This window comes from Ornithodoros turicata, chromosome 7, assembly GCF_037126465.1.
Source record: "Ornithodoros turicata isolate Travis chromosome 7, ASM3712646v1, whole genome shotgun sequence".
Taxonomy (NCBI): Eukaryota; Metazoa; Arthropoda; class Arachnida; order Ixodida; family Argasidae; genus Ornithodoros; species Ornithodoros turicata.
In genome coordinates this window covers 25,671,739-25,698,460 of record NC_088207.1, presented here as the reverse complement: position 1 = coordinate 25,698,460, position 26,722 = coordinate 25,671,739, and the positions used below count along the sequence as shown (strand labels likewise).

The window sequence follows — 26,722 nt, the reverse complement described above, 5'->3', positions numbered from 1 at the left end:
CCCCCCCCGCAGTACACGTAGAGTTTCCTATGAAATTGTGGGGATACAAGAACGAAAGGGACTCCGTGAGTACTCCTGGGCACATTATCGAACTGCTGAGTCACTGTCCAAGTAACGCTGACACAACGATCCTTGACAACATGAAAGATCCTTGTACTGATCCTTTCTGCGCCGCCTATATAGTGTGTGCCGAGGAAGGCTGGCCTGGCACACGATTAGTCTGTTTTTTAAGCTGCTAAGTTTTTATGCCTGCTTACTTTCTATCACTTGCTTTCATTAGCTTTGACGTCATCCAAAGTGCCGAGAGAGAACAGTATGCATTTCAAAATGGCCTCTGTGTCAAGAAACGGGCTTTCCGATTGGGTTGCAGACTATAATGCGTTCAAGACTCCTTTACTCACAGGTCTTCAATCTTGCATGCCGTCAACGGTTAGGTGGCTGGTACTGAACGAACACTTTCAAGCTGCTCTAAATAATTGTGATGACATTACGAAGTGCTAGGAGCATGCTAGTCGTGCCAAAATTGCTGTCGAACGAGCTCTTATTTGAAAGACTTTTGACAGGGTGACAAAACAGGTGCACGCCAACACCGGTTTTAGTGGCTTCGAGGAATCGACTGGAAGAGTTCCTTAAAGATGATGGAAAGTATAATGTTCCGAGGCTGGAACATACAAAGGGACAAGCAGAACAGAAGCCTCAAGATACCCGCCTGTTGATAATATTTCTTCTTAGACATACAGGGTGTTTCAGTTAAATCCCCTGGGCTAAATAATTCGCGAACTGGTGTCCCCAATCGAACAACTTTCTCTTTTGCATGTATCTGTCCGATACCACCAGCTGCGAACCGTGTGAATGAGTGCGAGGCGCTCATTATTTAAATAAAAATTCAAATGAGTTTCGTAAAAACAACATAACTCCTAAAGCAGGGCGCAGTCGGCATTAAAATGGGTACTACCCCTTTTGGGACCTTCAGTGGACACCTTTTAGAGAAAAATCTGCCACCAAAGCAGGTCATTTGTTGCAGTAATTAATTGGCTTCGGTTTACATATTTTTGTCGCACCTGGTCGCGGTGGAGCGCAACAGGACGCCTACTCTCTTATCCACAATGAATTACGTCCTTACACCAATGAATTACGTCCTTTTGCGCTTCGCCGCGACCTGTCGCTACACAAATAAGTAAACCGACACCAATTTATTACTGCAACAAATGAGCCGCTTCGGTGGCAGGTTTTTCTTTTAAAGGTGTCGCATAAGGGGGTAGTACCCATTTTAATGGCGCCGCCGCCCTGCACTCTTAAAAATGAACTTCACCACATGGCACGCTCCTAGCCAACCATCATCCCGAGTGACATCGTTGTGTTCCCTAATGTCTTGAAAAATGAGCGTCTGCCACTCATTCACACGGTGCGCAGCTTGTAGGTGGTACCGGACAGATATTTGTAAACAAGAAAGTTCTTCGATTGGTGCACCCGTTCGCGAATTATTTATCCCGGGGATTTAACTAAAACACCTTGTACACCGAACCCCCCCCCCCCGTTATTATCGATGCATAATTCACATCAGTTACGTGAATACTGTTTATATACAGTCATTTAAGCAAAGATTCTGACAAAGCCAACGTCTCCCCTGAGAATGTGCTTCGGTGAACCCTTCATGCACTAACGTTATCGATTTCATTGAGTTGCCGCGTAACCGTGACCAGAAGTTAAATTTGAGGGTCCCTGATCGAAGTCCCGTCCAATTCCATCTGTGCCGTCGCAGAGCGCGCCAACATTATTGGCGCTGGGGAACTCCTGCATTTACTCCCAGTGAGCGTGTACGCCTGGCGTGCTGCTTCGATCGCACAACTGCTCCTTATTTATTCATTTATTTATTTCAATACACCCCAAGGACCCTTAGCGAAGGACGGTATGGCCATGGCCTGCATCAACATGGCCAAGCGCGAGATATTCTGTTGTTGTCGGAACTATATTTTAGTTCTATGCGGCGCTGTTCTAATAGACACAGTTCATGCGGGTTGCCCGAAAGAGAGCATGAAAGGATGTTTGACAAACCAACGATCATTTTCAATTTGTTCCTCTGCACTAAAGCATCCACCCTGTTAAATATGAAGTTCAAAATCGTTCAAATAGCGAAAATATTCGATATTAACCACGGCCGTGAACGGCGGCTGCTGCGACTGCAACTCGCCTGCGAGGCGAACTGGCCGTGACATCATACACAGGGTTTACATTTTTTTTTTTCGAGCAGTTTGCAAAATTTGCATGCAGGCTTGCAAACTTCGCCGCCATGAAATATGTTTTAATTTGATCTGGAACTAACATCGTATCTAATATATATATATATATGTATATTATATATATTCGCCTAAAACGTACCTTTTCCCACCTGCCCGCCAGGCAGCAAGATTCAGCCACAACGCAACATTCCTTGCTTATTGTGTATTTTGTGATAGTTTAAATATTCTTTCTTTTGCCGAACAATAGAAGAGTGAAACAGGTTGCCGTCCAATATTGTATCCATTGATTCTGTAATAGGATTTGTTGGTACCGTTCACACGCTGCTCACATAGGACTCGTTTTGCGTATCTTGTAATATGTTTGGTCTTTCTTTTTTTTTTTTTAACGTCATTGCTAGTTGTGTATTATTGTGCTTACTTTTGATTATTGTGACGACAGCAGCTTGGGCCCGAGATGGGCCCGCAGTATTGCTAAATAAATAATCGTTGACACAGAATCCGACTAGAAGTGTAATGTAGCCGTTGATTGTCAGCATGGTTACCGGAGCACGTTTTCCTCTCTGAGCTGCTGCTTCGTCAGAAAATCTCTGTCGGTGGCCTTTTGGGAGCTGTTGTGCGCAGAATGATTCCTAGACGCTGCGTGCGTCGCATAATCTCTTCCTCCATCGCGACTATTTGCGTTTCGCCATATTTCTACTGATTTTGACGGCAGATATACGACGTCGTTGTTGTTGTCCAAACCGAAACCATGCACCCACGTGACCCCGCGGGGTGTGCGCTCCCTGTCGTCCACAATTGGCTGAGAGCACTGGACGTTGATGACGTAAGCCCGCTTCGAAGGGTTGTATCTGGCGGTCCCGCCTCGCTATTTTTGCGTGGTAACTGCGCCCCCGGTACACTGAATACGGTTAAAAGTCGACGTGTGTATGATGGATCGTAAGAACCGCTTCCGGCAGAGTACTCGGAATTCGCGAAAATCATTTCATTGTCCCTTTAATACGCCGTACCAGCTCGCGGGACATGCTGGACCGCTTTCCACGCCGGGACTGGGTGGTGACGCGGGTTCGAATCCTGTCAGCGGCTGTGCTGTCTGAGGTTTTCCCTGGGTTTTCCGAAGACTTTCCAGACGAATGTCGGCACATGCAGGTCCCCCCTGAAGTCGGCCCAGGACGCATACTAACCCCCCCTGTCCCCCACTCCTTCCTGCAGTACACCGCTCATAGCCACAGTTGCTTCGCGGCGCTAACGTGGAGTTAAAAAAAAACCGTCTAATCATTCCCACAAGTTTGACTCAAACCAAAGAATGACCAACTCGGAACAGATTACAACCTGGAAGCTTCTTCGCCTTTCGGTCTTATCCAAAATCAGATAATTCCGAAGCGCTTCTCCCGTTTCTTCACTGACATAGCGAAAAACTGATAACTGTGTGATAAAGGTCAAGGCAAGTGTATACCGCGAGCAACACTACTGGGTTGAAGACTAGATCTGCTGCGGACGATTGTGTTCCCTGTTTCGTATGCATTCTCAGACAACAAAGGAAGGAGTAAAGCATGGTTCACACTAGTGCGTTCTGCTGCGTGCGGGCGCCTGCGTGCGTTGTAAACAATCCGTCCCGCTGTCGCACAATATGAACAATCCGGGGTAGTTGGTATAGGTTCATGATGACAAATAGCAGCAAGAAGACAAGGACAGGGTAGAAGTTGTCGTCCTGTCTCCAGTCCTGCAGTCGTCCTGTCTACTTCTACCCTGTCCTTGTCTTCTTGCTGCTATTAATCATCACGTTCCGCTGTTCACATACCTGTGTCCTAATGCGTGCGTCACCAAACCGTAAGCCAAATGCGCCACCAACGTCTTTCACTCCGGTGGCTGCCATGTTGAAAACAGTCTCGCAGCGACAAACCTAGTGCGCACGCTCGGAAGGCGGCCTCGCGATTCGTTCTCCGCTTGCGGGCTGCTGCGTGCGTCGTCAAAAGTTGAGCTCGGGCGAACTCCTTGCGTTCTGCTGCGGGAGGTCGCGCACGTATCTGTTGCCACGGTAACCAGCGCACGCACGCATCTGCACGCAGCAGAACGCACTAGTGTGACGCACACGTGAGGGTGCGAATGGATGAGGTACGGAGACCTAGGATAAAACGAGGGAAGTGTAGCGGGCATATTTTCGTTACCGTTACCATTTGCATTACTGCAGTATTTTTGTCTCCGTTATTCATTTCTGATACCAGCCTTTCAATTTCGTTTCCGTTAATTACGTGTTTCCGCATGGAACGGCTACGGTAACCGATAATGGACGCTCTGTCAGCACCCAGTTTTGCCCAAGTGCCGCTTCGCTGTTACGCGTACACACCACAGATGTAATTTCAATCAGTGGGACGCGTACATCTTGCAGGATTTAAAAACAAAAATCTGTATAAACGTGTCTTCGTCTCGTAGAGAGTCGTGCAGACAAACCTCCACACTTCCTTCCAATGTCGCATTCATAGGCGGATGCTCCCAGTAGTAAACAATATACTGCCATAGCCACGGTAAAAAAAGAAGAAAAAGATAAAAGAAAGAGCAGTAGGCTTTCATCCTCGCGCTGTGTCGTGGAGTCTGTTGTGTAAGTCGCATGTGTTGGCGACATGAGTATTGCAGACTGGGATGAGTGGGATCATCTTGCAGGATTCCCTTTCGTATCGGCTATTCCTTGGACTGCAGTGTTTCGTTCGTGATGTTCGGAAAGCAAAGTAGAATCGAGGATGAAAATAAATTCATACGTCTTATGTAATTGCCTTTTATCAGTTATTATATTTTAAAATCATTTGTTTTGGGAGGCTATTTGTTTGATTTGTATCTTTTGAAGAAAAAGACAACATTGTACAGATGTGAGACTGCAAGGACAAGCCTGTGCCGCAGCCTCTATCTGTAGACGCAAAGAACGCCAGATAGATATAGCTAGTCTTGTGCGGGTAACAAAACAGTACTAAGAATAAATAGTGAAAGCCAGTGAACAACAGAACAGAAGAAGTTACAATGCAAGAATATAACCATCTAGTGTACAAATGAACAACACAAGCATATCGAAGAAACATACACGTACGAGGGCGAGTTTCCGGCCCGAGGTAGAAAATGCCCGCGACTTTGAAAATGCGATTAAGGACGCGTGGCGCCATCTGTTGGAGGGCCGGAGCACCACCCTCAACCCTCTCCATGCTTTTGTCGGTTGGAGAGCGGCATTTCAAACAGCCAGGGTGCACTCTTCAGTTCAAATGGAAAAATCGAGTACCGCGCTGTGATAAAATTCTTGACAAAAGAGGAACTTTCGCCTAAAGAAATTAAAGCGCGACTGGACACCGTGTACAGGGAAGCCTCTCCGTCGTACACAACGGTAAAGGACTGGGCTAAGCAGTTTCGACTGGGGCGAGGGTCCATTGAAGATGATCCACGCGATGGTCGTCCAGTGGAAGTGGTGACACAAGAAAATTTGTCTCTTGTCGAGGAGGAAGTGCTGAGCGACAGGCGTCTGAAGGTGAAGGAAATCTCAGAAAGGCTGGGGCTTTCCAAAACAACCGTTTTTCGCATCATCGGCGAGGGCCTTCGCATGTAAAAGATCAGTGCGAGATGGGTGCCACGACTTCTCTCGTCAGTTCAAAAGCAACAGCGCCTCATCTGTGCCAAAGAGAACGATGAAGAAATATAAAAGTGAATTGTCACAGGGGATGAGACTATGGTGCCCTACTATGATCCCCTTTCGAAAAAGGAGTCGATGGAATGGCGCAAACCAGGAGAAGCACCCCCAAGAAAAGCCAAGGTCACACAATACACAAAAAAGATCATGGCAACAATATTTTGGGATTGCCACGGGATCCTCCTCATCGACTTCAAAGAGAGGAACACCACAGTGAATGCGACTTATTATGCTTCACTCCTGCATCGACTGCGAGACGCCATCAAGGAAAAGAGGCGCGACAGGTTGAGTCGAGGTGTCCGGCTGCTCCAGGACAATGCCCCTGTCCACATGGCTTCTGTTGCCAAGGCTGCACTGAAGGAGTGCGGCTTCGAAGAAATCCACCACCCACCCTACAGTCCAGACTTAGCACTGATCGACTACTTCCTGTTCTCAAACTTGAAGAGGGATCTCAGAGGACGGAGATTTCAAAACGATAGTGAGGTGCAAGAGACAGTTTTCCAGCATTTTACGGACAAAACATCGGATTATTTTTTCAAAGGTATAAGAATGCTGGTTGAAAGGTGTCAAATGTGCATCGAAGTTAAGGGTGACTATGTCGAAAAGTGATACACTTGTTTCGTCTCTATTAAACTATTAAAAGTTGGTCTGGCCAGAAACTTATGGAACCACCCTCGTACACGGTGTGACTCACGCCTATGATAGGATCATATTGGAGGCCCAAATACAGGTTTCAAATGGTGAGCAGGAACACTGTGCAACGTTTGTGGGATTAACGAGTGTAATACAAAGCTACAGAAATGTTCCGCAAATAGTGGTACTTAGATTTAATTTTGAATAGAGAATGGCTGTCGTAATGGCTGTCGCAGGAAATTCTTTTTAAATTCCGTGTGAGCACCGCGAAGCAACTGTGGATGTGAGCGGCATACAGGAGTGGACAGATGGAGAGAGGACAGCAGGAATGAGTGGGGTCCGGAGGGGTTAGTATGCGTCCTGGGCCGACTTCAGGGGGAACTGTGCCGACATTAGTCTGGAAAGTCTTCGGAAAACCCAGCGAAAACCTCAGACACCCCAGCTGGTGGTAGGATTCGAACCCACCACATCCCAGTCTTCAGGACGACCCTGGCTATACCACCAACGGGCGGGACGCCATAACCCGCCCGACCATAACGCAGGTCGTACGAAAGGGAGTCATACGACTCGGTTGCGGAGGACCTCTTGATGACTCTTGCGTCGGGAGCGGACGCGGAATGGGCTTCAGGCCGTGAGCCCCGTACACTAAATGGTATTTCTGCTCCGTCAGACGTTGGATGCACAGTGTCCTATCGTACCACACGCAAAAAGATAGCGTACGATCTGCTAAATCCCATATACCCGCTGTCTAACCTAAGAAGGGCACGGAATGTAGTCCATGAACCCTAACAGACCACCCGCTGGCTGCAAACAGTCTACTTCACAACGCCAGATGTCGCGACCAGTCGTTGGCAAAATAAAGCCACATGCGTTGGCAGCCGCCGATCACATGAGTCGTTTTGATGGTTGTTCCCGACGTTGGATTCTATTGCGCGGGGGAGATACGAAGGAAAACTTCATGTGCGAGGCAGATACTACCCTGACCTCACCTCACAAAACGCGAAAACGTTTTGCCAACGATCCACTCTTTCCCAATCTCATGATATTTTGATGTGAGTTGACATTGAATGCAGTGCCGCCAAGTGTCGCCTACGGGGCTCCCAGCACGGAGCACCATTTGTCACTCGTAGAGTGATGCGGCTAGCTATAGCAGCCAATAGGAACAAGTGTTTTGGACGTTCTTACTTTGAACGGGACTAGCTGCTTCTTCTGAAAGCTATGAGTTCCTCATAGTTCCTCATAGCCGACACTTTCTTTTTAAAGAAAATATACTGCGTTAGCACTGCGAGGCAACTGTGGTTCCGAGAGGTGTATCTTCTTTCTTTTCCTCTCCTCATTTTCCACTGTTTTCCTGAGTGAGTCCAGCTCCCGTGTCTTAGTTGTGATAACCGCCTTCCACTCTAAAACTGCCAGGTGACCCGAGCTCTCAATCCAGGCGCTGGATGCGCAGTGTATTTTTCCCGTGTTTTTCTTAAACGCTCGGTGGGGCAAATGTCGGCACGGTTTCCTACGAAGGCTGCCCAGGACGCACGATTTCACCCCTACTCGCAGAGTAACATCATCGTATATCAGCCGCTAGACGATAGAACGCCGTAGCCGCCCATGTTGGATTAGGTTGCTGCACTGGCTTCTCTTCGCGTTTGCGCGATTGTGGGCTTCCATCCTGACCTGAAGTGTAGGCTAAATTTTGACTGCCAGGATACAAGCTTGGTTCATTGTTATAAGTACGACCATCGGTCACCGTAAAGGTTGAGGTATATCCGTAACCTTTGGGATGTCTGGAAAATGTGTACGTAATATCTCGCTCCAAAATTGCGCAGGTTTTATTCAAACGAATTTATTGCGAAGCGAGAACTTCGCCTCTGTGAAGCGAGAGGGCGCTGAAAGCAACATACCGCTGACATCATACGACATCCGGCAAAGCAGAATACAGGTTTCGAAGCAGACGACAATGCTGGGTGATGTCACGGTATCCTCCTCCGGACGAAACGCTGTAGTATGGAGCTCTCTTTTCTGCTCTTCGCATTTTGGTTTCGGTTTGCTATTGTCATCATTTAGGAAAATGAATGCGAATGTTGTATTCGGTATCGAGAGGGTGGTTCGTGTATTTTTTCCAATCCTTGCGGAGTAAGTTCGCTACCTAACATCGTTCTGACAGCACAGGGGCCATGTGACTCCAAACAATACGTGACTGTTGCCGGCAGACCACCAACTATACGTGGAGGAGCAACCGCGGAGAATCCCCTCATCGGCTCGCGTGACGTTTCAGTGACGTTGTCAACGTACTCTCCCACCCAACCTCCTCACGTATTCTCTGCGGCGGGACGCAAAGAGATCCCCAGCAGAATGAATTAGTAGTAGTCACGCGCCAAGGCAACGCCCACATTTCCTCAGCGTGACGTCGCGCGAAGAGTCTTTCTGCGCGCGAATTTCAAACCTGGGGATCCCAATGATTTTTCATGCCGATAATATATAGCGCTCGAGTCGGCGAAGAGTGAAGCAGGGTTTCTGTGAATCACGAAATACACTACCAGTAGAATTGGATACCTACGAAGAAACTGAACTCTCCCTTTCACTTGACCAGAAGCGATATCTTTTGGACGAGGCAAAAGCTATTTTTTGATTCATTGGGAAGAAATGCGAGTATACCATTATAACATTAACCAATATTTGGATAACTAAGGCTCGTCGGCCACGTTCAAAAGTAATAAACAATTTGGCTACCTTGTCTTTTGTTTTTCGTGTTAGTCCCAAGAACCAACCCTGGCTATGAGCAGTCTATACAGACGTGAACAGATGGAGAGAGAAAAAGGAAGGAGTGGGAAACAGGGGGTTAATATGCGTCCTGGGCCGGCTGCAAGGGGAACTGCGCCGACGTCCGTCCGGAAAGTCTATCGGAAAACCCAAGGAAAACTTCAGAGAGCACACCCGGTGGTAGGACTCGAACCCACCACTTCCAAGTTTAGAGCAAGGCCTTAGGCCTACTACCAAAGAGCAGATGCATGTATCCATTAGGCCATGCCTCTGGTACTACCTATAGTCGTGTTCAAAGTAACAACGAAAAGAAATCTAGTCCGTCAACTGCATACGCCGTGGAGATAAGAAGGCGCAATAGCGCGCCAGGAGAAATACTGCCGCGCCACCACGCAGCGCAGTATCATGCGGCCAGTCTTAACAGCCAATGCGGAAGCAGAGTGAGTATTAAGGAACGTTATCTCGCGGAGCAGCGCGCGTGACCTCTCTGTGTCCGGCCGTCCTATCTGCGGCGCAGTAATATTTTGACAGCTGACGGACTAATTTCTTTTCCTTAAGTTGAACACGACTATAGTTCGCGCGCACACTAAATAACTGTAATAAAGCCCAAGGGTGTCTGCAATGCAGGTGATCTATTGGCTGTCTTTTGACCTCCAGTACTACAGCAGGATGCAGCTCCCAAAGGCTATCGAACTTTTGCTGTTCCGTTTCCAATATTGCCCCGAAAGGACCATTCCATACTCGTAAAAAGGTGATTTCGAGGAACTTGTTTTCTTTATCAGTCATTACATCCAGTGGTTGGAAAAGTTTCCTCAAGCAACGTATCGTCGTACGCCGAGCAATACCTGTAATTCCAGGTCTCGTCATCTGGGTTTCCTCAGAAGCCTTTACGCCGAAAGGAAAAGAAACAAACTCTTTTATCGCTTTCTTGCGGAGGCCTTGAAAGCCCAGTAATTACCATCTTACCGGCTCTGAACCAAAATGCAATGTCCTAATGCATCTTGAATCGTACCAAAAGCCGATATCGCTACTTCGGAAATCCGTTCCCACTGGCCAACGAAGATTCGAGTAGAGAGTTCCCGTTCCCTTGCTTGCGTTCCCGTTTTCGTTTGTTTGCCAATCAATATATTCCTCCCTATCTGGCCGCAGTAAGGCAGACAGAATTTTTCTCCTTGTGTACTCGGAAGGGGTCCCTATTTTTGTTTCTTCCTCCTCGTGGGCTTTCGGAGCCATTGCAGTCCGGAGTGTTTATTCTGAATCCCAACTGCTCGGCTTCTTGTGTAATTATTTCTTTCTGGCCACACTCGATGCGAGACGACAGAATGGGACGAGAAAGATGAGTATTCTGTTGCTGGCCGGCACGAGATCTTTCACGGAGCTATCTGGGAGGTCATGGCGAGAGCTTTGCGAGGAGCCCGCGCTTAAGTGATCACCAAATGGCCATCTACTTCCAATTTCGACTCGCGCGTCCTGATTTCCTTAAATCAGGTCTCTCAGTCGGAGAGTGGCGCGGCACTTTTTATTAGCTTTCATTGCGCCGTTTCGTCGCGCAATTCTTTTTCCGCCCCGTTGAGGCCTCTTTCGCGATTATTATCGATGTGCGTGACTCTTAACATCTGTGGCTCTTGATGTCCTCTATTCTCTTCATAGCAATGGGCAGTAGGAGAAGCGGCGGTGCGGGTGTGTTTAAACAGTGGCAAAGGAAACATTGAAACGTTACTTTACACGTCGGGTATCACGATATTCCGCGGTATCCTCCGTGAGCACATACACTCTTAAAAATGAACTTCACCGCACAGCACGCTCCTAGCCAACCATTATCTCGAATGATATCGTTATCTGCCCTGATTTGTTGAAAACGGGAGGCGTACGCCTTTTTTTGTGACACTTATGCTGTTCGTAATTGTCGCCAAAAACGCGTACGCCTCCCGCTTTCAGTAAATCAGGGCAGATAGCGATATCATTCGAGATTATAGCTGGCTAGGTGCGTGCTATGCGGTGAAGTTCATTTGTAAGAGAGTGGATTCGTAAAAAAAGTGGAAGTGGCAGTCTGAAGGGGTGGAAACGAAGTGTATATGACAGGTCCTGCCTTGTGCACTCTTAAAAATGAACTTCACCACATAGCACTCTCCTAGCCAACCATGATCTCCAATGATATCGTTATCTGCCTTGATTTGTTGAAAACGGGGGGCGTACGCCTTTTCTGTGACACTTATGCTGTTCATAATTGTCACAAAAAAAGGCGTATGCCCCCCGTTTTCAACAAATCAGGGCACATAACGATATCATTTGAGATTATGGTTGGCTAAGAGCGTGCTATGCGGTGAAGTTCATTTTTAAGAGTGTGCGAGGTACACTACACTCTAAAAACAGAACTTCACCGCATAGCACGCTGTGCGCCAACCACTGCGAAGAAGGATAGTATTATCGCTTCTGATTCGAAGAGAGATAATAGCCATAATACTATCATTCTTCGCAGTGGCTGGCGCACAGAGCGCTATGCGGTGAAGTTCTGTTTTTAGAGTGTAGAGACTAATCGAATAGAAAAGCACGAGCCTCAGGTCATTTGTTATACCCCTGTCAGACGGACTAATTTAGTGTCACTTTCAGTGCGTGACACTTGCACTTAGTGTCATTCCTGTGCTGTCACACCACATCTTTTAGTAACACTCGGCAGAGAGTGCACTAACGATTTAGTCAGTTCCCCAAACTCACTTCGCTTCTCTTCGGCTGACAAAGTGTGTAGCCTCGACGGCCGGCTTTGTGGCACAGGTAAAAACATTGAGAAAAAACGAGGGGTCCTGACACCACAATATTTTTAAACGAGTATTTTCAACAGCGTGTTTATTTTGTTTAGGTACAGTGTGAGATGGTGCCAAAAAATGTCATTACTCACGTTAGCAGCCTGTGACAACCAACTTCGCGGTCTCGGCGATCCGGCGGCGGTCATTTTTGTTGTGGCACATGTTTGGGGCCAATTTGTTTAATGTTGGAAGAAGATTAACAGGAAGTGTTTCTAAATCAAAGGAAAAAAAACATTCTGAGGAAGGTATTGTGGCGCATGCCTGAAAATAATTGCCACCACTACATAAGTGACACTTACTTAAGCAGTGTAGCAAGCACGTATAGTGAAAGTGACGTTCGTTGGTTGGAGTTCACCACACGAAAACGACACCAAACCATCCCGTGTGACAGGGGTATATTACAGACGTCTGCAGTGCACCGCAACCTTTTGTGAGACTATTGTCGGAAAATTGACTTGAGGAACAAGAAGAGGCATTTGGCAGTCTGCAGCAGATCGATGACATCGCCAACGTACAGCATGGGACAAACGCTTAGGGAACACCGGGGAGTCGCATTTCTCAGTTGGAGCGACGCCCTGGCAACAAACAGGAGCGTACACACGTACTGAGACATGGATAGAATATCCAGTCACCCGTTTTTTTTTTGTTTTTTTTTTTAATTTGAACTCTTTCTGAGAGCTAGCAGGGGCCGCTCCGATGAAGAAATACACCAGTGCCGGTGTTCCGTGAACTTTTGTCCCAAGCCGTACAACGAAATCTATACCCTATTCAAGGTCTTCTGCTCCTCGATGCGCGTAACGTTGCTCGGACGTCGGAAGCGGTACAACATCCTCGTGATCTCGTGCTGCACTCCTGCGGCACCTTATGCAATAGTGCTCTGCTGAGTAGAATGCCGGAACTTGGACCGTTTGCAGTAGTTCCTCAGTTGTCTCGCGATGTAAACACCCAATTATTATTATTATTAGTTTGCAGTAGTTCACAAACTGCAGTCCAGTCGAAGATCTAAGGTATCACTGCTAACATAACTGCATAAGTGTCACAAAGAGGTGTACGCCTTCCGTTTCCGACAAATCGGGGAAAAGGAGGATGCCATTCGGGATTTCAGATTTCAGATTTATTTTACAAACACAAAATTATGCAGTAGGTTGTAACATACATATAGGGGCCCCGTTGTTACCGTAGGTCCCGTAGGGGTCCGGGATGATGGTTTGTTCTGAGCATGTGTCGCCGGTAAAGTTCTGTTCTTTGTAAAGTTTCAGCTCAGAGCGCTATCTCATGTTACATTTGTACGGGCTCTACAAAAAACCGCACACTAAAAAAAAAAATCTCAATTTCTTTTCAGAGCGAGCGGGGAAGACAAGGATAGATCCTCGCGACGTAGCACTAGCGGCTCTCCCACCACAAGCGCGCCTCCATTTTTAACTCCAGCCTTCGTCATGGACTCTTTTCCATCGGCCGTGGCCGTCGAAGACTGGCAATCTTCCGCAATGTATTCGTCCACAAAACTACGGCTATTCATCTATTCCGCGTACGTGGACACTCGCGTCCGGGGTGCCTCCGTCCGCGTCATCGGTGTGTACGGTTCTCTGACGCGGGAACCCATATCCTGTCGGCTCGAGTATGAAGATGGTTCGTGGCGAGTCGTGCCTGCCGAGAAGAGTACAGTGAACGAACACTGGAAGCTCAAGTACGCCGCTGTGTTTTTTGTATGCCCGTATCCTCCAGGTCTGTCGCCTCCTGCGTACGTAAGGCTTAAGGAAACTCGCGACCACCACTGGACACCTCCCGTACCAGTCCGTCCCAGCGGCACACTGAAGGGTCATCCGGTGGGCCGCATCGCGGCTTGCATCAAGCCTTTGCACTACAACTACCATAGAGCTACGTGGCTGGTGGAGTTCATCGAGTTTCACAGACATATAGGGATTGAACACTTCTTTTTTTATAACCACTCGACGGCTGCCGACGTGGATAAGGTGCTGACGGCGTACCAGAACGACAAGGTAGCGACAGTGCTCCCATGGACGTTGGCCGTGCGGTCCCAAAAAGAGATCCGCACAGAAGGGTTATTTGCAGCGTTAAACGATTGCATGTACAGGACGATGCATCACTTTGACTATATGGCTACGTTAGATTTGGATGAATTTTTCGTGCTGCGTAGGGACGATAACCTAAATGACTTGATAGCCAGGGTGAAGGGCAATACCGTGTTGTCGTCGTTTGTGTTCAGAAATGTATTCTTCTACTTATACTGGCCGAACGATACGACGGCCTATGGTGCTCCACCAGAGACTGAACCGCAGAATATTCCCTATTTGCTGACGCAGTACAAGACGAGGAGGTCCACGACAGTGTTTCGCGTTGGTTCCAGGTCGAAGTACATCGTGGCGCCAACAACTGCTGTCGAGGCCGGAAATCATATTGTTTGGAAATTTGCAGGTATGTTCTTCTCTTAGCAAAGGCAATGCAATCTTTGACACTATAAGCTTTGAAGTGAGCTTCTGAGTTGTCGTTATTGTTTTACGTCATTGGTTATCGTGATGCTGGAGTCTCAAAGACAATGTTTGCATCAACCCTACAGTGTGTCACTTCGCTGCGCTGTACCTATGAGCGCACCCGTCCAGGCGAAATAGCTTTGAGCAGGGATAGTGACATGCTGCATAAACACATACTCGACATACTGTGCAGCCATTCAGCTTCGATTTTTCTTGTGTGTTGTGTATTTTACGCACACACTACCACGAGACACAAATCGTGAGTGCAGAGAGTTCGTAACAATATGTAGATATGTGCACATGTGAGTGTTAGGCCAGTGTTTCTCAAAGTGTGGTCCGCGGACCCCCGGGGGTCCGCGAGAGTGTCTGTGGGGGTCCGCGACCGTCTCTCACATTTCAGTGAGGATTTTCGTGCCCACAAATACGCGCTCGTACATGCTGCCCGATTTCCAAACACCCAGAACTTCCAAAATTGCTACAAGCATGCTTCAACGGCTAGCTTCTAATTTCTGATCAAAAAGTCCTGCAATGCACGTTTGTCTGCGTCATACACATACAAACAATAAGAAGAAACCAGTCCGGAATCGTTTCTGAAGCTGTATCGAAAGCACGCAAGAGCTGACGAGGTTGCTGGTTATACACTGGCTGTGACGGTGTGTGTGTGTGTGTGTGGGTGGGGGGGTGGGGTCCGTGAATTGGTTCTCATCCCTTCCGGGGGTCCGCTACCGCCAAAAGTTTGGGAAACACTGTGTTAGGCCATGTGACCAGCGCATCCATGCAGTTAATCAGACGATAAACTGAGTTATCTTTGCGGTGCCGTCACTGACACAAACACACGCGACATTTAGGACATCGAATAGCCGGATAGGGTGTCTCAATTGCAGCGCCTAATACAGCTAATCTCTTTACTCTGGCTCGCGTCTCAGGGGTTGTCGTGTTTGTAATCAGTTTAGTAAATTTCCTTAGCGATGGGGGGGTTTTCCTGTACATTCCTCCAGCGTCGGCCCGCGCACACCATACACAAGCGAAATTTCATTACTTTTATAAACGACGTATCAGCATAGAGTACCCTGTCAGCAATACTGGCTGGAAATTTCCCCAGGCGCCTCCTCCCCGTCTCTCGTTCTTTTCATTTGCGCCGGCAATTCTCCGATCCCCCTCGGAGGCTCCTTTGTTTTCATCTCATTTGCAAAGCGCCATTGCTCAAACGGAATTACCTGTCCTTTTTCATCTCGCTTCAAAGTCCCCTTTTGTGCGCCCGTTTCGCCGAGAGCCTGCGTGCAGCAGCAGCCGCTTGCTGTTTGCATAGCTCTCCTTGTATGTATATTTATGAAAGGTTCGGTACGGAAGAGATTGGGGAGGGGGGCGACTTTCCTACGGGAGAACTGGGCTACAAGGGAATCTCGTTAACGGCGTATCAAGGAGGAAAGGCACGACTTCACTACCCTCGGGATTGGGAGGGGAGGCGGAGAGGAACTGGAAAGGGTAGAAAAAGGATGTACTGTACGCGGCAGCCTCTCGAGTGTGATGGGGGGAGAGAGGTGTGACAGTAACCGTGTGACAGCGGAGAGCGGAGGGGTTGAGTGGCAAAAATAATGGCCCTCTATATGTGCTAACAGTTGCGCGACGCTTCGGGGACCATTCGGTGGTGTTTAAAGTGAGCAAGATCAATGGTGCTGTGCGGGCAGTCGCGTTTAATTCTTGTATTATTGGGTGACTAACCTCTTGCGACGCGCGAAGTAATGGGCTTTGGGTGTGCAGCGGGGCCTGGTGGAAATATAGGCTGCCGTCCCTGATTTCCTCTTGCGTCTTCCGCCCTCTCCCTCACTGGGAGAGGGTATAAGGGGAGGATTAGTGATAAGTGAGTGATAAGACATTCCTGGACGAAAATATCTAGCCCGGCTGGTCCTGCACTCTTAAAAATGAACTTCACCGCACAGCACGCTCCTAGCCAACCATTATCTCGAATGATATCGTTATCTGCCCGGATTTGTTCAAAACGGGAGGCGTACGCCTTTTTTGTGACAATTATGAACAGCATAAGTTCACAAAAAAGGCGTACGCCTCCCGTTTTCAACAAATCCGGGCAGATAGCAATATCATTCGAGATAATGGTTGGCTAGGAGCGTGCTATGCGGTGAAACTCAGTTTTAAGAGTGTGGTAGACGGCTCGATGAAGTAAGCAGGGTTCGAAACAATCCTGAATCCCACCTCATTTCTCCCTTCACACTCTTGGAAAAAGGATGGAGCAGTTACACCGTTTAGGAGGTAATACTTGTCGCATATGTTGCGCCTAAAAGGTTGCAAACCTGCTACCTGGTTGAAGTCGGCACAACACATCAGCGCAAATCCCAAAGCAAATTTTAGTTGCAGTTATCTTCGTCGCACAAAATGTGCTGAATGTCCACTGCACTCTCAATGCTGGGAAGGCAACCCTCGCTGAAAATGCATTGCTTCTGTGGCTGCGATAACAGCTCTTACACACATTTTGTACTGCACCTGCAAAGAGAAGTACACTCTTAGAAATGAACTTCACCACATAGCACGCTCCTAGCCAACCATCATCCCGAATGACAACGTTCTCGCCCCTGATTTGCTGAAAACGGGAGGAGGAGCCTATTTTGTGCTCATTATGCACGGCACAAAATAGGCTCCTCCTCCCGTTTTCAACAAATCAGGGGCGAGAACGTTGTCATTCGGGATGATGGTTGGCTAGGAGCGTGCTATGTGGTGAAGTTCATTTTTAAGAGTGTAGTTACAACATTTTCACACCCTTTTTTTCTGAGAGTGTAGTCGTAGAGTTAAGGCAGAGATTTGGGCAAGTTGGTACATAATTACGTAAAAACAGCGCAGAGTCGACGGGACACGAAGAAGAAACAAATGCACACACGGAGCGCTGTTTTAGTCGTAGATGTTTTCGTACAGAGTTGGAGGACAAGGAGCTATTGCTTACCGGCGGAGCTTATTCACTCCGTACGCATAAAAAAAAAAAAATTTAGTTGTGATGTTTATCGAGGGACCTCAACAATTAATAGGGAGTTTAAGTAGGTAGGAGGAGCCCTACAAAAACGGTAACAGAAAGGAAGCTGTCAAATCAAAGTTCAGCAACGTGATGTCAGCCACTTCCAAGGCTTATATGTTCCAAGCTTATGTTTTCGGAACCGTTATCGTGAACACCTCGCGATCCACTCCACTCTTAAAGCGGAACTTCACCGCATGACACGCTCCTATCGCCAAGCACACTCTAAGAACAGAACTTCACCACGCAGTACGGTGAAGGCCAACCATATTGCACAGAATGATACGTTTATCACTCCAGATTTGTGGAAAGCTCCGGGCGAACGCCTTTTTTGGAACTGCATAAGTGTTCCAAGAAGGCGTACGCTTCCCATTTTTAACCAGTCAGCGGGCGGAACGATGTCATTCGAGGTGATGGTTGGTTAGGAGCGTGTTACCGGTTTACCTTAAGTTTGGCGTAGTATATTCTAAGAGGACACCGCGCTCTTAAAAAAAAAAAGGTGTACAGTAACTCCTTTTTGGGGAGTACACCCTTGCCACATATATCACTCCCTTTGGAGTGTACCATTACTCTCCAGTAGGGAGTTAAAGGGAGTTAAAGACTCCCTTTTGAGAGTAATTATACTCTCCAAAAGGGAGTGATATATGCGGAAAGGAAAGGGAGCTAAAGTACACCCTTTTCTAAGAGTGTCCGATGGAAATCTTTAGCGAAGAAAGGAAAACGCAAATGCTTTATGGCGTCTTTTCATTCTGTGGAACTTTTCGCCTTTCCTCTCACAGCTGTCCCTCTCTCCCACTCTCCTTCCTCAAACGCATCAGATATCAATCGTTTGAAACCATCCCGTACATTCTTTGCACGGCGCTCTAAAGTCAGGCACGGCAACAAAGGTATATCCCCCGACGATGCTCTGCTCCACCACTACCGGATCTGCGAGTACGGTGGCTACGACTGCCTCAAGCGTCCTTCCGTAGTTGACCGTACGGCTCTCCGATTCAATGCTTCGCTCCTGTCAAGGGTGACGGATGTCTGCCGCAAAGCCTTTCCTGAGACTCAACGATGTCCACAAGCTCCGCCTCTGGGAAGCCCGTGGTGATTGGACTTCTAGTAGGTATCTTGCAATAGCATTGCGATATACACGGTGTTTCTTTTTACCCTTTACATATATTTTATAAAAAGTGCTGTGAGAGCAGATGTCGTTTTTGCAGTTGAGTTAGAGTTGCAGTTGAGTACAGATACCATTCTCTCTCCTTGCCCCTGCTTGCTCTCCTGATTTGCTGAACACGAGAGTCGTACGCCATTTTGTAATACTTTGCCATAAGTTGTGCCAGTTGTCGCAAAAAGGCGCACGCTTCAGGAGCGGTTGGCATCCAACATGTTACACTATAAAAACAAACTTCACCGCATAGCACGCTCTGCGCAAACCGTTGCTACGAATGATAGTGTTATCGATTCTGATTCGAAGAGATAGGGAGGCGTACGCCTTTTTGTATCAATTATTATATATGCAAAGTGACAAAACAAAGCGGGCGCCCTACTCTCTCTTTCGATCAGAAGTGATAACCCTATCATTCGTGCCAATGGTTGGTGCAGAGCGTGCTATGCGGTGAAGTTCTGTTTTTAGAGTGTATGTGATGAAATCCTGCTTAAAAATGTCTTTCGCATCCGTCCCAGTCGATTTCGAAACTATGGTGTCATTTTATTTCTTGTTGACAGCTATCCACGGTATCGAGGATCCCGCGCGACATAGTGGCGCTGTTTGACTGCTAATTGATGTAACAGATGACAAGAGCAGACGCCGGATGTTGAGGGTATGCCGGAATTCCCTCTTTGGAAAAAGGCGAAAACGCCGTTCCCTGCACGACCAATCAGGGCATGGCCTTGAGAAAAGGAATGCCGCGGCCACAGGGGTGACATAAACCCGCTATTTCTGTAACTACCCTCCAGCGGGTGCTTTTTGCAAATCTGCCACCTTGTCCCGGTAGCACGTCATAGAAAACGTCATTTAGAGGTCATGTGACTTTGCTTACATGTCGTTCAAACGCTTGCCGACGGCACAAAGCCAAGAGTTCGACGTTTTTGCCAGCGTAAACTATAGGGTGTTTCTTCCGCGATGTTAACCCACTTCCCCTTCGTTTAAGTGCACCGTATCCGCTCACTGCGTCTTTACGCGGGCTCGTCATAACATCTTTGGAAGTGGTCGACAGTACTAGGCCTCATGTGCAAAACTGCGCGTTTTACTGCGAGATTATAGGATAATTACCGTGGTGGAAAGACGTCCAAAACGGCGCCCAGAAACAGCAAATGCGTTTGTTTACAACCGGTTTGACCGCCGATCACGGGCGCGGCCATCTTAATGTCACGTGTGCGTTCACGTGCGAACAGGACCTGTCCAGAATGCATTGCGTTCGCCCAGCACGCTTTCGTCTATGGAGCATACATCGGATGCCACCCCTGTGGCCGCGGCGGTGCGGGCGTCTGGACGGCGCCTTTCTCCTCTGACCGAGGCCCTCCAGTCCTCCTCTTAGGAAGTGACGTCACGCTGATCTCATTGTCGCCGGAGCCTCCGCAGCTGCAGCGCTGATCTTTAAAGTCCGTTTATTTAATATCTTAGCACTTTGCGGACGAAAAAAATAGCTAAGTAGATTGTCGGCCGATGGCGAACACAGTGTGTGTGTTTCATAGGTGGGTTTCGGGATTCGACCGTCCCTGTAAGAGTGCAAATCATTCGACTACCCTTTCGACCTTATCCACCTCATCGCAGGACAGTGACGCGCGCTCCGAGGAGCAACAGGTACACAGTATCTTGCTCCTCCTGACTCCACTCCTGACTGGAGGGGAAGCTTCGGAGTATATGATTCATGTTTGACCGAGGCTTTCATTTCTTTCGATGCAATGGAAAATTGGGAAAGCACCAAACTACGTCAGTTTTTTAAAGTATTTGCCGTGCACGTCTAGGCACCGCTGAAATCGCTGTAGCAAATCTTTTATGTCTTTGGCGTAGAAAGAACTGGGCTACTGTCGTAGCCACTGCAAGACATCTTTCTTGAGGGTTTCATCTGTGTGGAACGTCTTTCTTCCAAGGTGCTCGTCTCTAAGGGGCCCAAACAAATGGTACTCGCTTGGGACTAACTCTGGGCTGTAGGGGGTGTCTGGCGAAACCTCTCATCGCATTTCGGCCAGAGTTGCTACCGTCAAATTCGTCGTGTGAAGCCGGACATTGTCAAGAAGAAGAATGACCCTTCCGGAAAACATCTCAGGCCTTTTCTTGCGAATTGCGTTTCCCTTTAATAACATTGGAGTAGTACTGGGCATTAATCGTGACCCCTTGCTCCACGAAGATCAAGTTGATGACGCCCTGCATGTCCCAGAGGACAGTTCCCAAGGATTTCACAGTAGACGGCTACATCTTGCTTTTATTTTGCGGCGGGGAAGCCTTATGTCACCATTCTATGCTACAACCTTTTGTCCCTGGGGTGAAATGATGCAACCAGGTTTCATCACATATGATGATTCATTGCAAAAATTCGTTCCCCTCGGGTTGAAACCGGTTCAGCGGCTGCTGCAGAGACTGCCATGCCACCCTCCCTTCTGGTCACAAGTTGAGGTGTCCGAGAACCCATCTTGCACGGACTTTGCGGAACAGTAAATGCTGGTGAATGCTTGTCTCCACACTGCCGACACTAATATTACGCTGGGCTACAATGTCGCGAACTATTACTCGCCGGTTCTCGAGGATGACTTGATCAACGCCTGCGTTGTTCGCTGGCGTGACTGCTGTCGAACGGACGTGTCCATGTGGTCCATTCGGCACCATATCCAGCCCTTCGCAAAACTGGCTGCACCATTCGTACGCTCTTCCCCTTAACATCGTTCGTTCGCCATACTGTGCCTGTAATCTTTGCGAAATCTCAGCTGGTTTCTCCTTCACAAGGAACTTGATTATGCATCGCTGTTCCACAGCTACTGAAACGTTGCACGTGCTGCAGTTGACGCTGACCCGAGAAGAATGAGGCTCGTGCGCATGACGTCACGCGCAGCCTTTGATCCACGTGACATGGGAAAACATGGGGATGCGTCACAGGCGTTTTACTGACGAGGGCCAAATGGGTCAGCTGCGTGTGTTTCAACAATTTCCTCTCGTAATTACACGCATACCGCAACAACTCACGTCATGCCCTCCTACTGTGACTCCGGTGCGGCCATATGTTTTCCAATGTCACGTGATCAAACGTGACGTCACTGCACATGCTTAATTGCACTTCGTCCTCCGAAAGTTTCATTCAATTACATTTATTCGCTGACTTTTCTCGAGCAAAAGTCAACCTTGAACAACCCTAGTAGTTGGCCTTTGAGATTCGCGAGGATTACGGGCGGAGGTGCGCCTGGAATTCGCGAAGGGTACTGTTGATCCCATGATGCTCTTGGCTATAATGGCGAGCAAACGCAGACGATAGCTCCATCTGCACGCAGCTTATCTAATGATTCAACTTCTTCTGACCTCTTGAGATCGCTTCAGACTCAGCAGAAGTAGTAGGAGAACCGCCCTTTGGAGCAATAATTATACTATGGCCTCGTTGGTTTCTAGAAGCACGAGAGCAGTTTTGCTCATTTTAGGGCACCCGGAACTATGCTATGTTGGTAACTGCAGGACCGAAATGGGAAAAAATCGCTAACAGTCAAGTTTGCGAAAACAAAACCCGTGAAAATCAGGGGCCAACTGCAAATACCTTTCGTGTAACCCTCTTGTGCTATACTCAGGCGACTGAGCAGCATTTTGTTACATTTTTCTGTTGATTCTGTTCTGTTCATTTTCCTTCTCTGCTTCCTCGCAATTCGTACAAAACGTTTTCTTGTTTACAGATTCCATTATCAAGAAGCGTGTCATGTTTGTTTGTGGAAGGCACCGAGCGATTCGACAGAGGCAGAAAACTGGCTACACAACTTTGGACCTGGAGAGATCCTATCAGAGGGGCTCTATTTACTGTCAGGCCGGTGTGTTTATACTGATCGTGCATCGGCTGTGATACACCGCCTTTACATAAACTTAGGTACATACAGTTGGAACGAAAGGTGCTGGTGAAAGACGAGGAGTGTGAAGGTGACTTTACTATATGTTACCGGCGGATTATTACGTTTTATATCGTACAACGCAATGTGATTCTGCTAACAACCAGTGTTTACAAACCAAAGATGGCAATAATTCCTGGGAAACCACCTCGGGAGCATATTGGGTAGCACACACTGAGAAGTACGAACTACAATATCATCTAGTCAAAGAAATAAAAATAATGTTGGTTTGATGTGTTTCCATAAGATTGCAATGGGGGACAGGAGGCTGTATTTACAAAGAGAAAATGTGCCTAGGATGTTTCTTAGCTGTGACGTGGGTGTGGTGACTATAATTAGAGCCTGACCTTTTAGGGTTAAACCCGTATCCGCCCGATATTTACCCCCCGAACGAAATCTGTAAAATTCGGGTTTAACCCGAATCTACCCGAAAACATCCGGGTCACGTGGCACACTCATAAGCGCGCATTAAAATAAAGTTTGATAACATTGCTAAACATTAGTTCCATGTTAAGACAAACTTGTATTAAACAAAAAAATATCACCCGAATTCCTGACGACAGAATATGCCGTAACGGGATTTAACCCGAATACACCCGAATTTTCAAATGAAAAATATCACCCGATATTTACCCCCCGAATTTGGCCAAAAATAAAACCCGAAAAAGTCAGGCCCTAACTATAATGTAGGTGGCCTCGTCGTCAACACACACACACACACATAAATGGACATTCTGCAGCCGTCGACTCTCGTGTAGATGCCATACGATGATTCTCGTGTAGGACAGTGGTCCTCAACTACGGTTCCGCGAAACCGGTTCCCGAGTTCCCGCATTTGAAATATGGCAGTCTTCGAAAAAGCCAGGCAGCAGGGGCTGGAACCGAGCCACGCACGTCTCTACTGCAGGTCGAGCGCGCTATAACCACTTCGCTACACTCTTAAAAATGAACTTCACTGCATAGCATGCTCCTAGCCAATCATAATCTCGAATGATATCGATACCAGCCCTAATTTGTTGAAAACGGGAGGCGTACGCCTTTTTTGTGACACTTATGCTGTTCATAATTGTCACAGAAAAGGCGTACGCCTCCCGTTTTCAACAAATCGGAGCAGATAACGATATCATTCGAGATGATGGTTGGCAAGGAGCTTGCATTGCGGTGAAGTTCATTTTTAAGAGTGTACGCTGGCATTTCCTTTCTGACCACACTCTTAGAAATGAACTTCACCACATAGCACGCTCCTAGCCAACCATCATCCCGAATGACAACGTTCTCGCCCCTGATTTGTTGAAAACGGGAGGAGGAGCCTATTTTGTGCCGTGCATAATGGCACAAAATAGGCTCCTCCTCCCGTTTTCAACAAATCTAGAGCGAGAACGTTGTCATTCGGTGTGATGGTTGGCTAGGAGCGTGCTATGTGGTGAAGTTCATTTTTAAGAGTGCACGTACCTCTAACATGACATGCACTAACAACTAACAATCCACTAACATGACATGCACTCTCTCTCTCTCCGCATTCTTTCCTGCACTTTTTCTCACGCACAGAACAAAACAGAACAAAAAACGGGAGGCTGCTGGCACTGACGCAATGACAGTGAAAGCGTTGCCTGCAACATTCAGTCGTAAATAATTAGCCGCGAGTCTTTACTTGAAATATTCTGAGCCAGCCTTTGTATGGGTGCGGCCTAGCGGTGGTCCGCCTTCCTCCTGCACAGAGTCGTGTATTCTTGGTAGGAGCCTAAAGAGGCTTGACCTGTCACTCACAGTTGTGCGCCTCTCATTGTTTCGCTTTTTACCTCCTGGGCTGCCATGACACCTGACTGCCACCCAAAATGGTGACGAAATCCAACACGGTGAAGCGGAAATTTCGTGACAAAAAGTTTCACAAACTACTATGATTTTCCGCTGCAGACGCATGTATACACAGTTTTTTTTTTTTTTTTCAAGAATCAGTTCTACTTAGGCTCCACTATCGATACATAACCGAAAATAATACGTTTTGTTGCCGCTGTTGGTCCCAGTGAGCATGGCGGTAGCCACGAAACAATAGGTCTCTTCGATTTGGCCTGCACCACTGGCACTGGTTCAGGGGAGTGCCGATGTGGTGCACTGCAAAGAGTGTGCGTCGCCGACTGAGGCAGTGCAAGTGTAGGTTCAACACTAGCGCTTCCAAAACGAACAGGCGAGTGCAGGTGCAGGCTAGTGGTCTGCTGCCAGTACCGCGGCCACTGTCGTGTTCTTTACGGTTGTCTTTCCTTTCATGTATACTGTTTTGTGAGTTGTGTTTCATTCGCTTTACTAGTCATTGGTATAAGCGTTTGTTATGAATCTGTACCTGTAAGCAGAATTGGAGCTGCTGGATTCAGACCGTAACAACGAGTTGACTATGTATGCATTCTATTTGTTTGCGCGGAAGGGAAGGAAGACCGCATTCGTATTCCCGGCTATCATGGGAACATTGCGGAAAGATACTACGAATAAGAGTCTTGTTTTTCCTACTCTGTCCTTCATCTCTGTATATCTTGATGAAAAAAAAGAAAAAAAAAAGAAAACTGTTCTCCGCCGCTGCAAAGCTCGCACCTTTCTCCAACACAGTAAAGACATGCTCCCCGTGCAGGCAAAAATTCGAATCATCCGTTCGGTAGGTCTCTGATATGACCGCATTATCGCTACCCACGTGTTTATCGACTGGTATTGCATCGGACACACATCAAGGAACTGTCAGCGTTACAGAAGAGTCGTCTGCTCCGCGTGCACGCGTACTGCACTTTCTATCCAGCAAGTGCAGCCCGCCCGTGAACTAGTGCTGCACCGTTACAAAACGAATACGAGAGTGCAGAGGGCACGAGCGGCACTGACAAAACGAATACAGAACTGCTGCACCGCCTGAACTACTCGTAGTTCAACAAGTGCAGCCAAATCGAAGGTACCTAATGAAAACGACATTGTGCTGTACAATGTTGAATTGCTGTTTTCTATGGATAAAGATTCTTGCCTTTTTGATTTTTGATTCTTGCCTTTTGTATAATTTAAGAAATTTTACCGACTGCTGGATGTGTACCAGCAGGTGGCTTTGCCGGCAGCGGCACAGCGACGGATCGCAGATGGGAAATCCCGACGTGCTTTGCGTCGTGTAGGTGGCTTCCATCAAATGGGCATAAGAATCCACTAGTTTTGCAAATCGGTAGAAGTACTTATTCGTTTCAATCCTATCCAATCCACTGGCATCCCCAAACTGCGTTGCTCATGCAGAATATAAGAGGAATGATAGTGAGGATGGGGGGGGGGGGGGGTATGTTTGTTATAAAAATGGAAAGGAAAGGTAAGTCATAGGCAGTATGGGCTGTCATCGGTTACGCAGCACAGAAGGTGGGTGGAACTTCAGGTATAGGCAAACCCCATTAACGGCCGAAGTCCACTTCTGCCATTGTCAATATTCCAGCGGCCCGTCCACGTTGCTCTAGGTAAGGTCACTATAACTGCACGATTTGAAGGCTAATAGTCCATTGCTCGTAAGAGCATATCCACAGTGCCCTTCAACGAATAGTAGTTCAACGAATTTGTAGTGGTTCTTGTTTTTAGTGGTCTTGACGCTCCAGGTGCCCGCATTCGACACTGCGGCGTTTAGTGGGCGGAATGTACTAAAAACTTCCATCCCTTTTGACGATGGTGAAAAGAAATGGCGGGGGGAGGGGGGGGTTCATTCTGCGGCGCGCTCCCTCGCTAGAGGTTGCGTAACGAATTTCTCAGGGTTTCCTTTTGCCGACCACATCATACACGATAATGTACGCAACACCCACAACGTGAATAACACTGTCTCCCAACATCCATCGTTCATATAGTTCAACACTAGTTGCATGTTGCCGTCCATGCTGGTTGCGGAGGAGCGTCCTGCCGATGGACCGCCGTCGAGGGACTACGGCTACTTTTGTAACGTAAGTACAACAGGAACACATTGGGCGCGTTAAGGTGGTGCTCCGGGAACGTTCCCTCTCTCCCGGGATCACTTAACAGCACCAAAGTAACTTCCGGTGCGCATTCCCGGG

At 47.8% G+C, this 26,722-nt stretch overlaps 2 protein-coding genes across 9 annotated transcripts in view; one reads left to right on the top strand and one right to left on the bottom strand.

Moving 5' to 3' along the window:
* The window catches only part of LOC135400691 (excitatory amino acid transporter-like), an 86,155-nt gene extending 81,966 nt beyond the window's left edge, over window positions 1-4,189 (bottom strand). For all 3 annotated transcript variants that reach the window (XM_064632528.1, XM_064632531.1, XM_064632530.1), the window contains exon 1: window positions 4,039-4,189. The gene's annotated coding sequence lies outside the window, so the exon portion shown is untranslated. The remainder of the gene's footprint in view (window positions 1-4,038) is intronic.
* Window positions 1-22,906, top strand: part of LOC135400693 (uncharacterized) — a 57,408-nt gene extending 34,502 nt beyond the window's left edge. For 4 of the 6 annotated variants that reach the window (XM_064632532.1, XM_064632534.1, XM_064632533.1 and 1 more), the window contains 3 exons: window positions 13,438-14,531; window positions 18,386-18,710; window positions 22,467-22,906. In XM_064632532.1, coding sequence (XP_064488602.1) covers window positions 13,438-14,531; window positions 18,386-18,699 — 1,408 coding nt within the window. In that variant the 3' untranslated portion in view covers window positions 18,700-18,710; window positions 22,467-22,906. The remainder of the gene's footprint in view (window positions 1-13,437; window positions 14,532-18,385; window positions 18,711-22,466) is intronic. The other 2 variants (XM_064632536.1, XM_064632538.1) reach the window with 2 other exon arrangements.
* The last annotated feature ends 3,816 nt before the right edge of the window (window positions 22,907-26,722 follow it).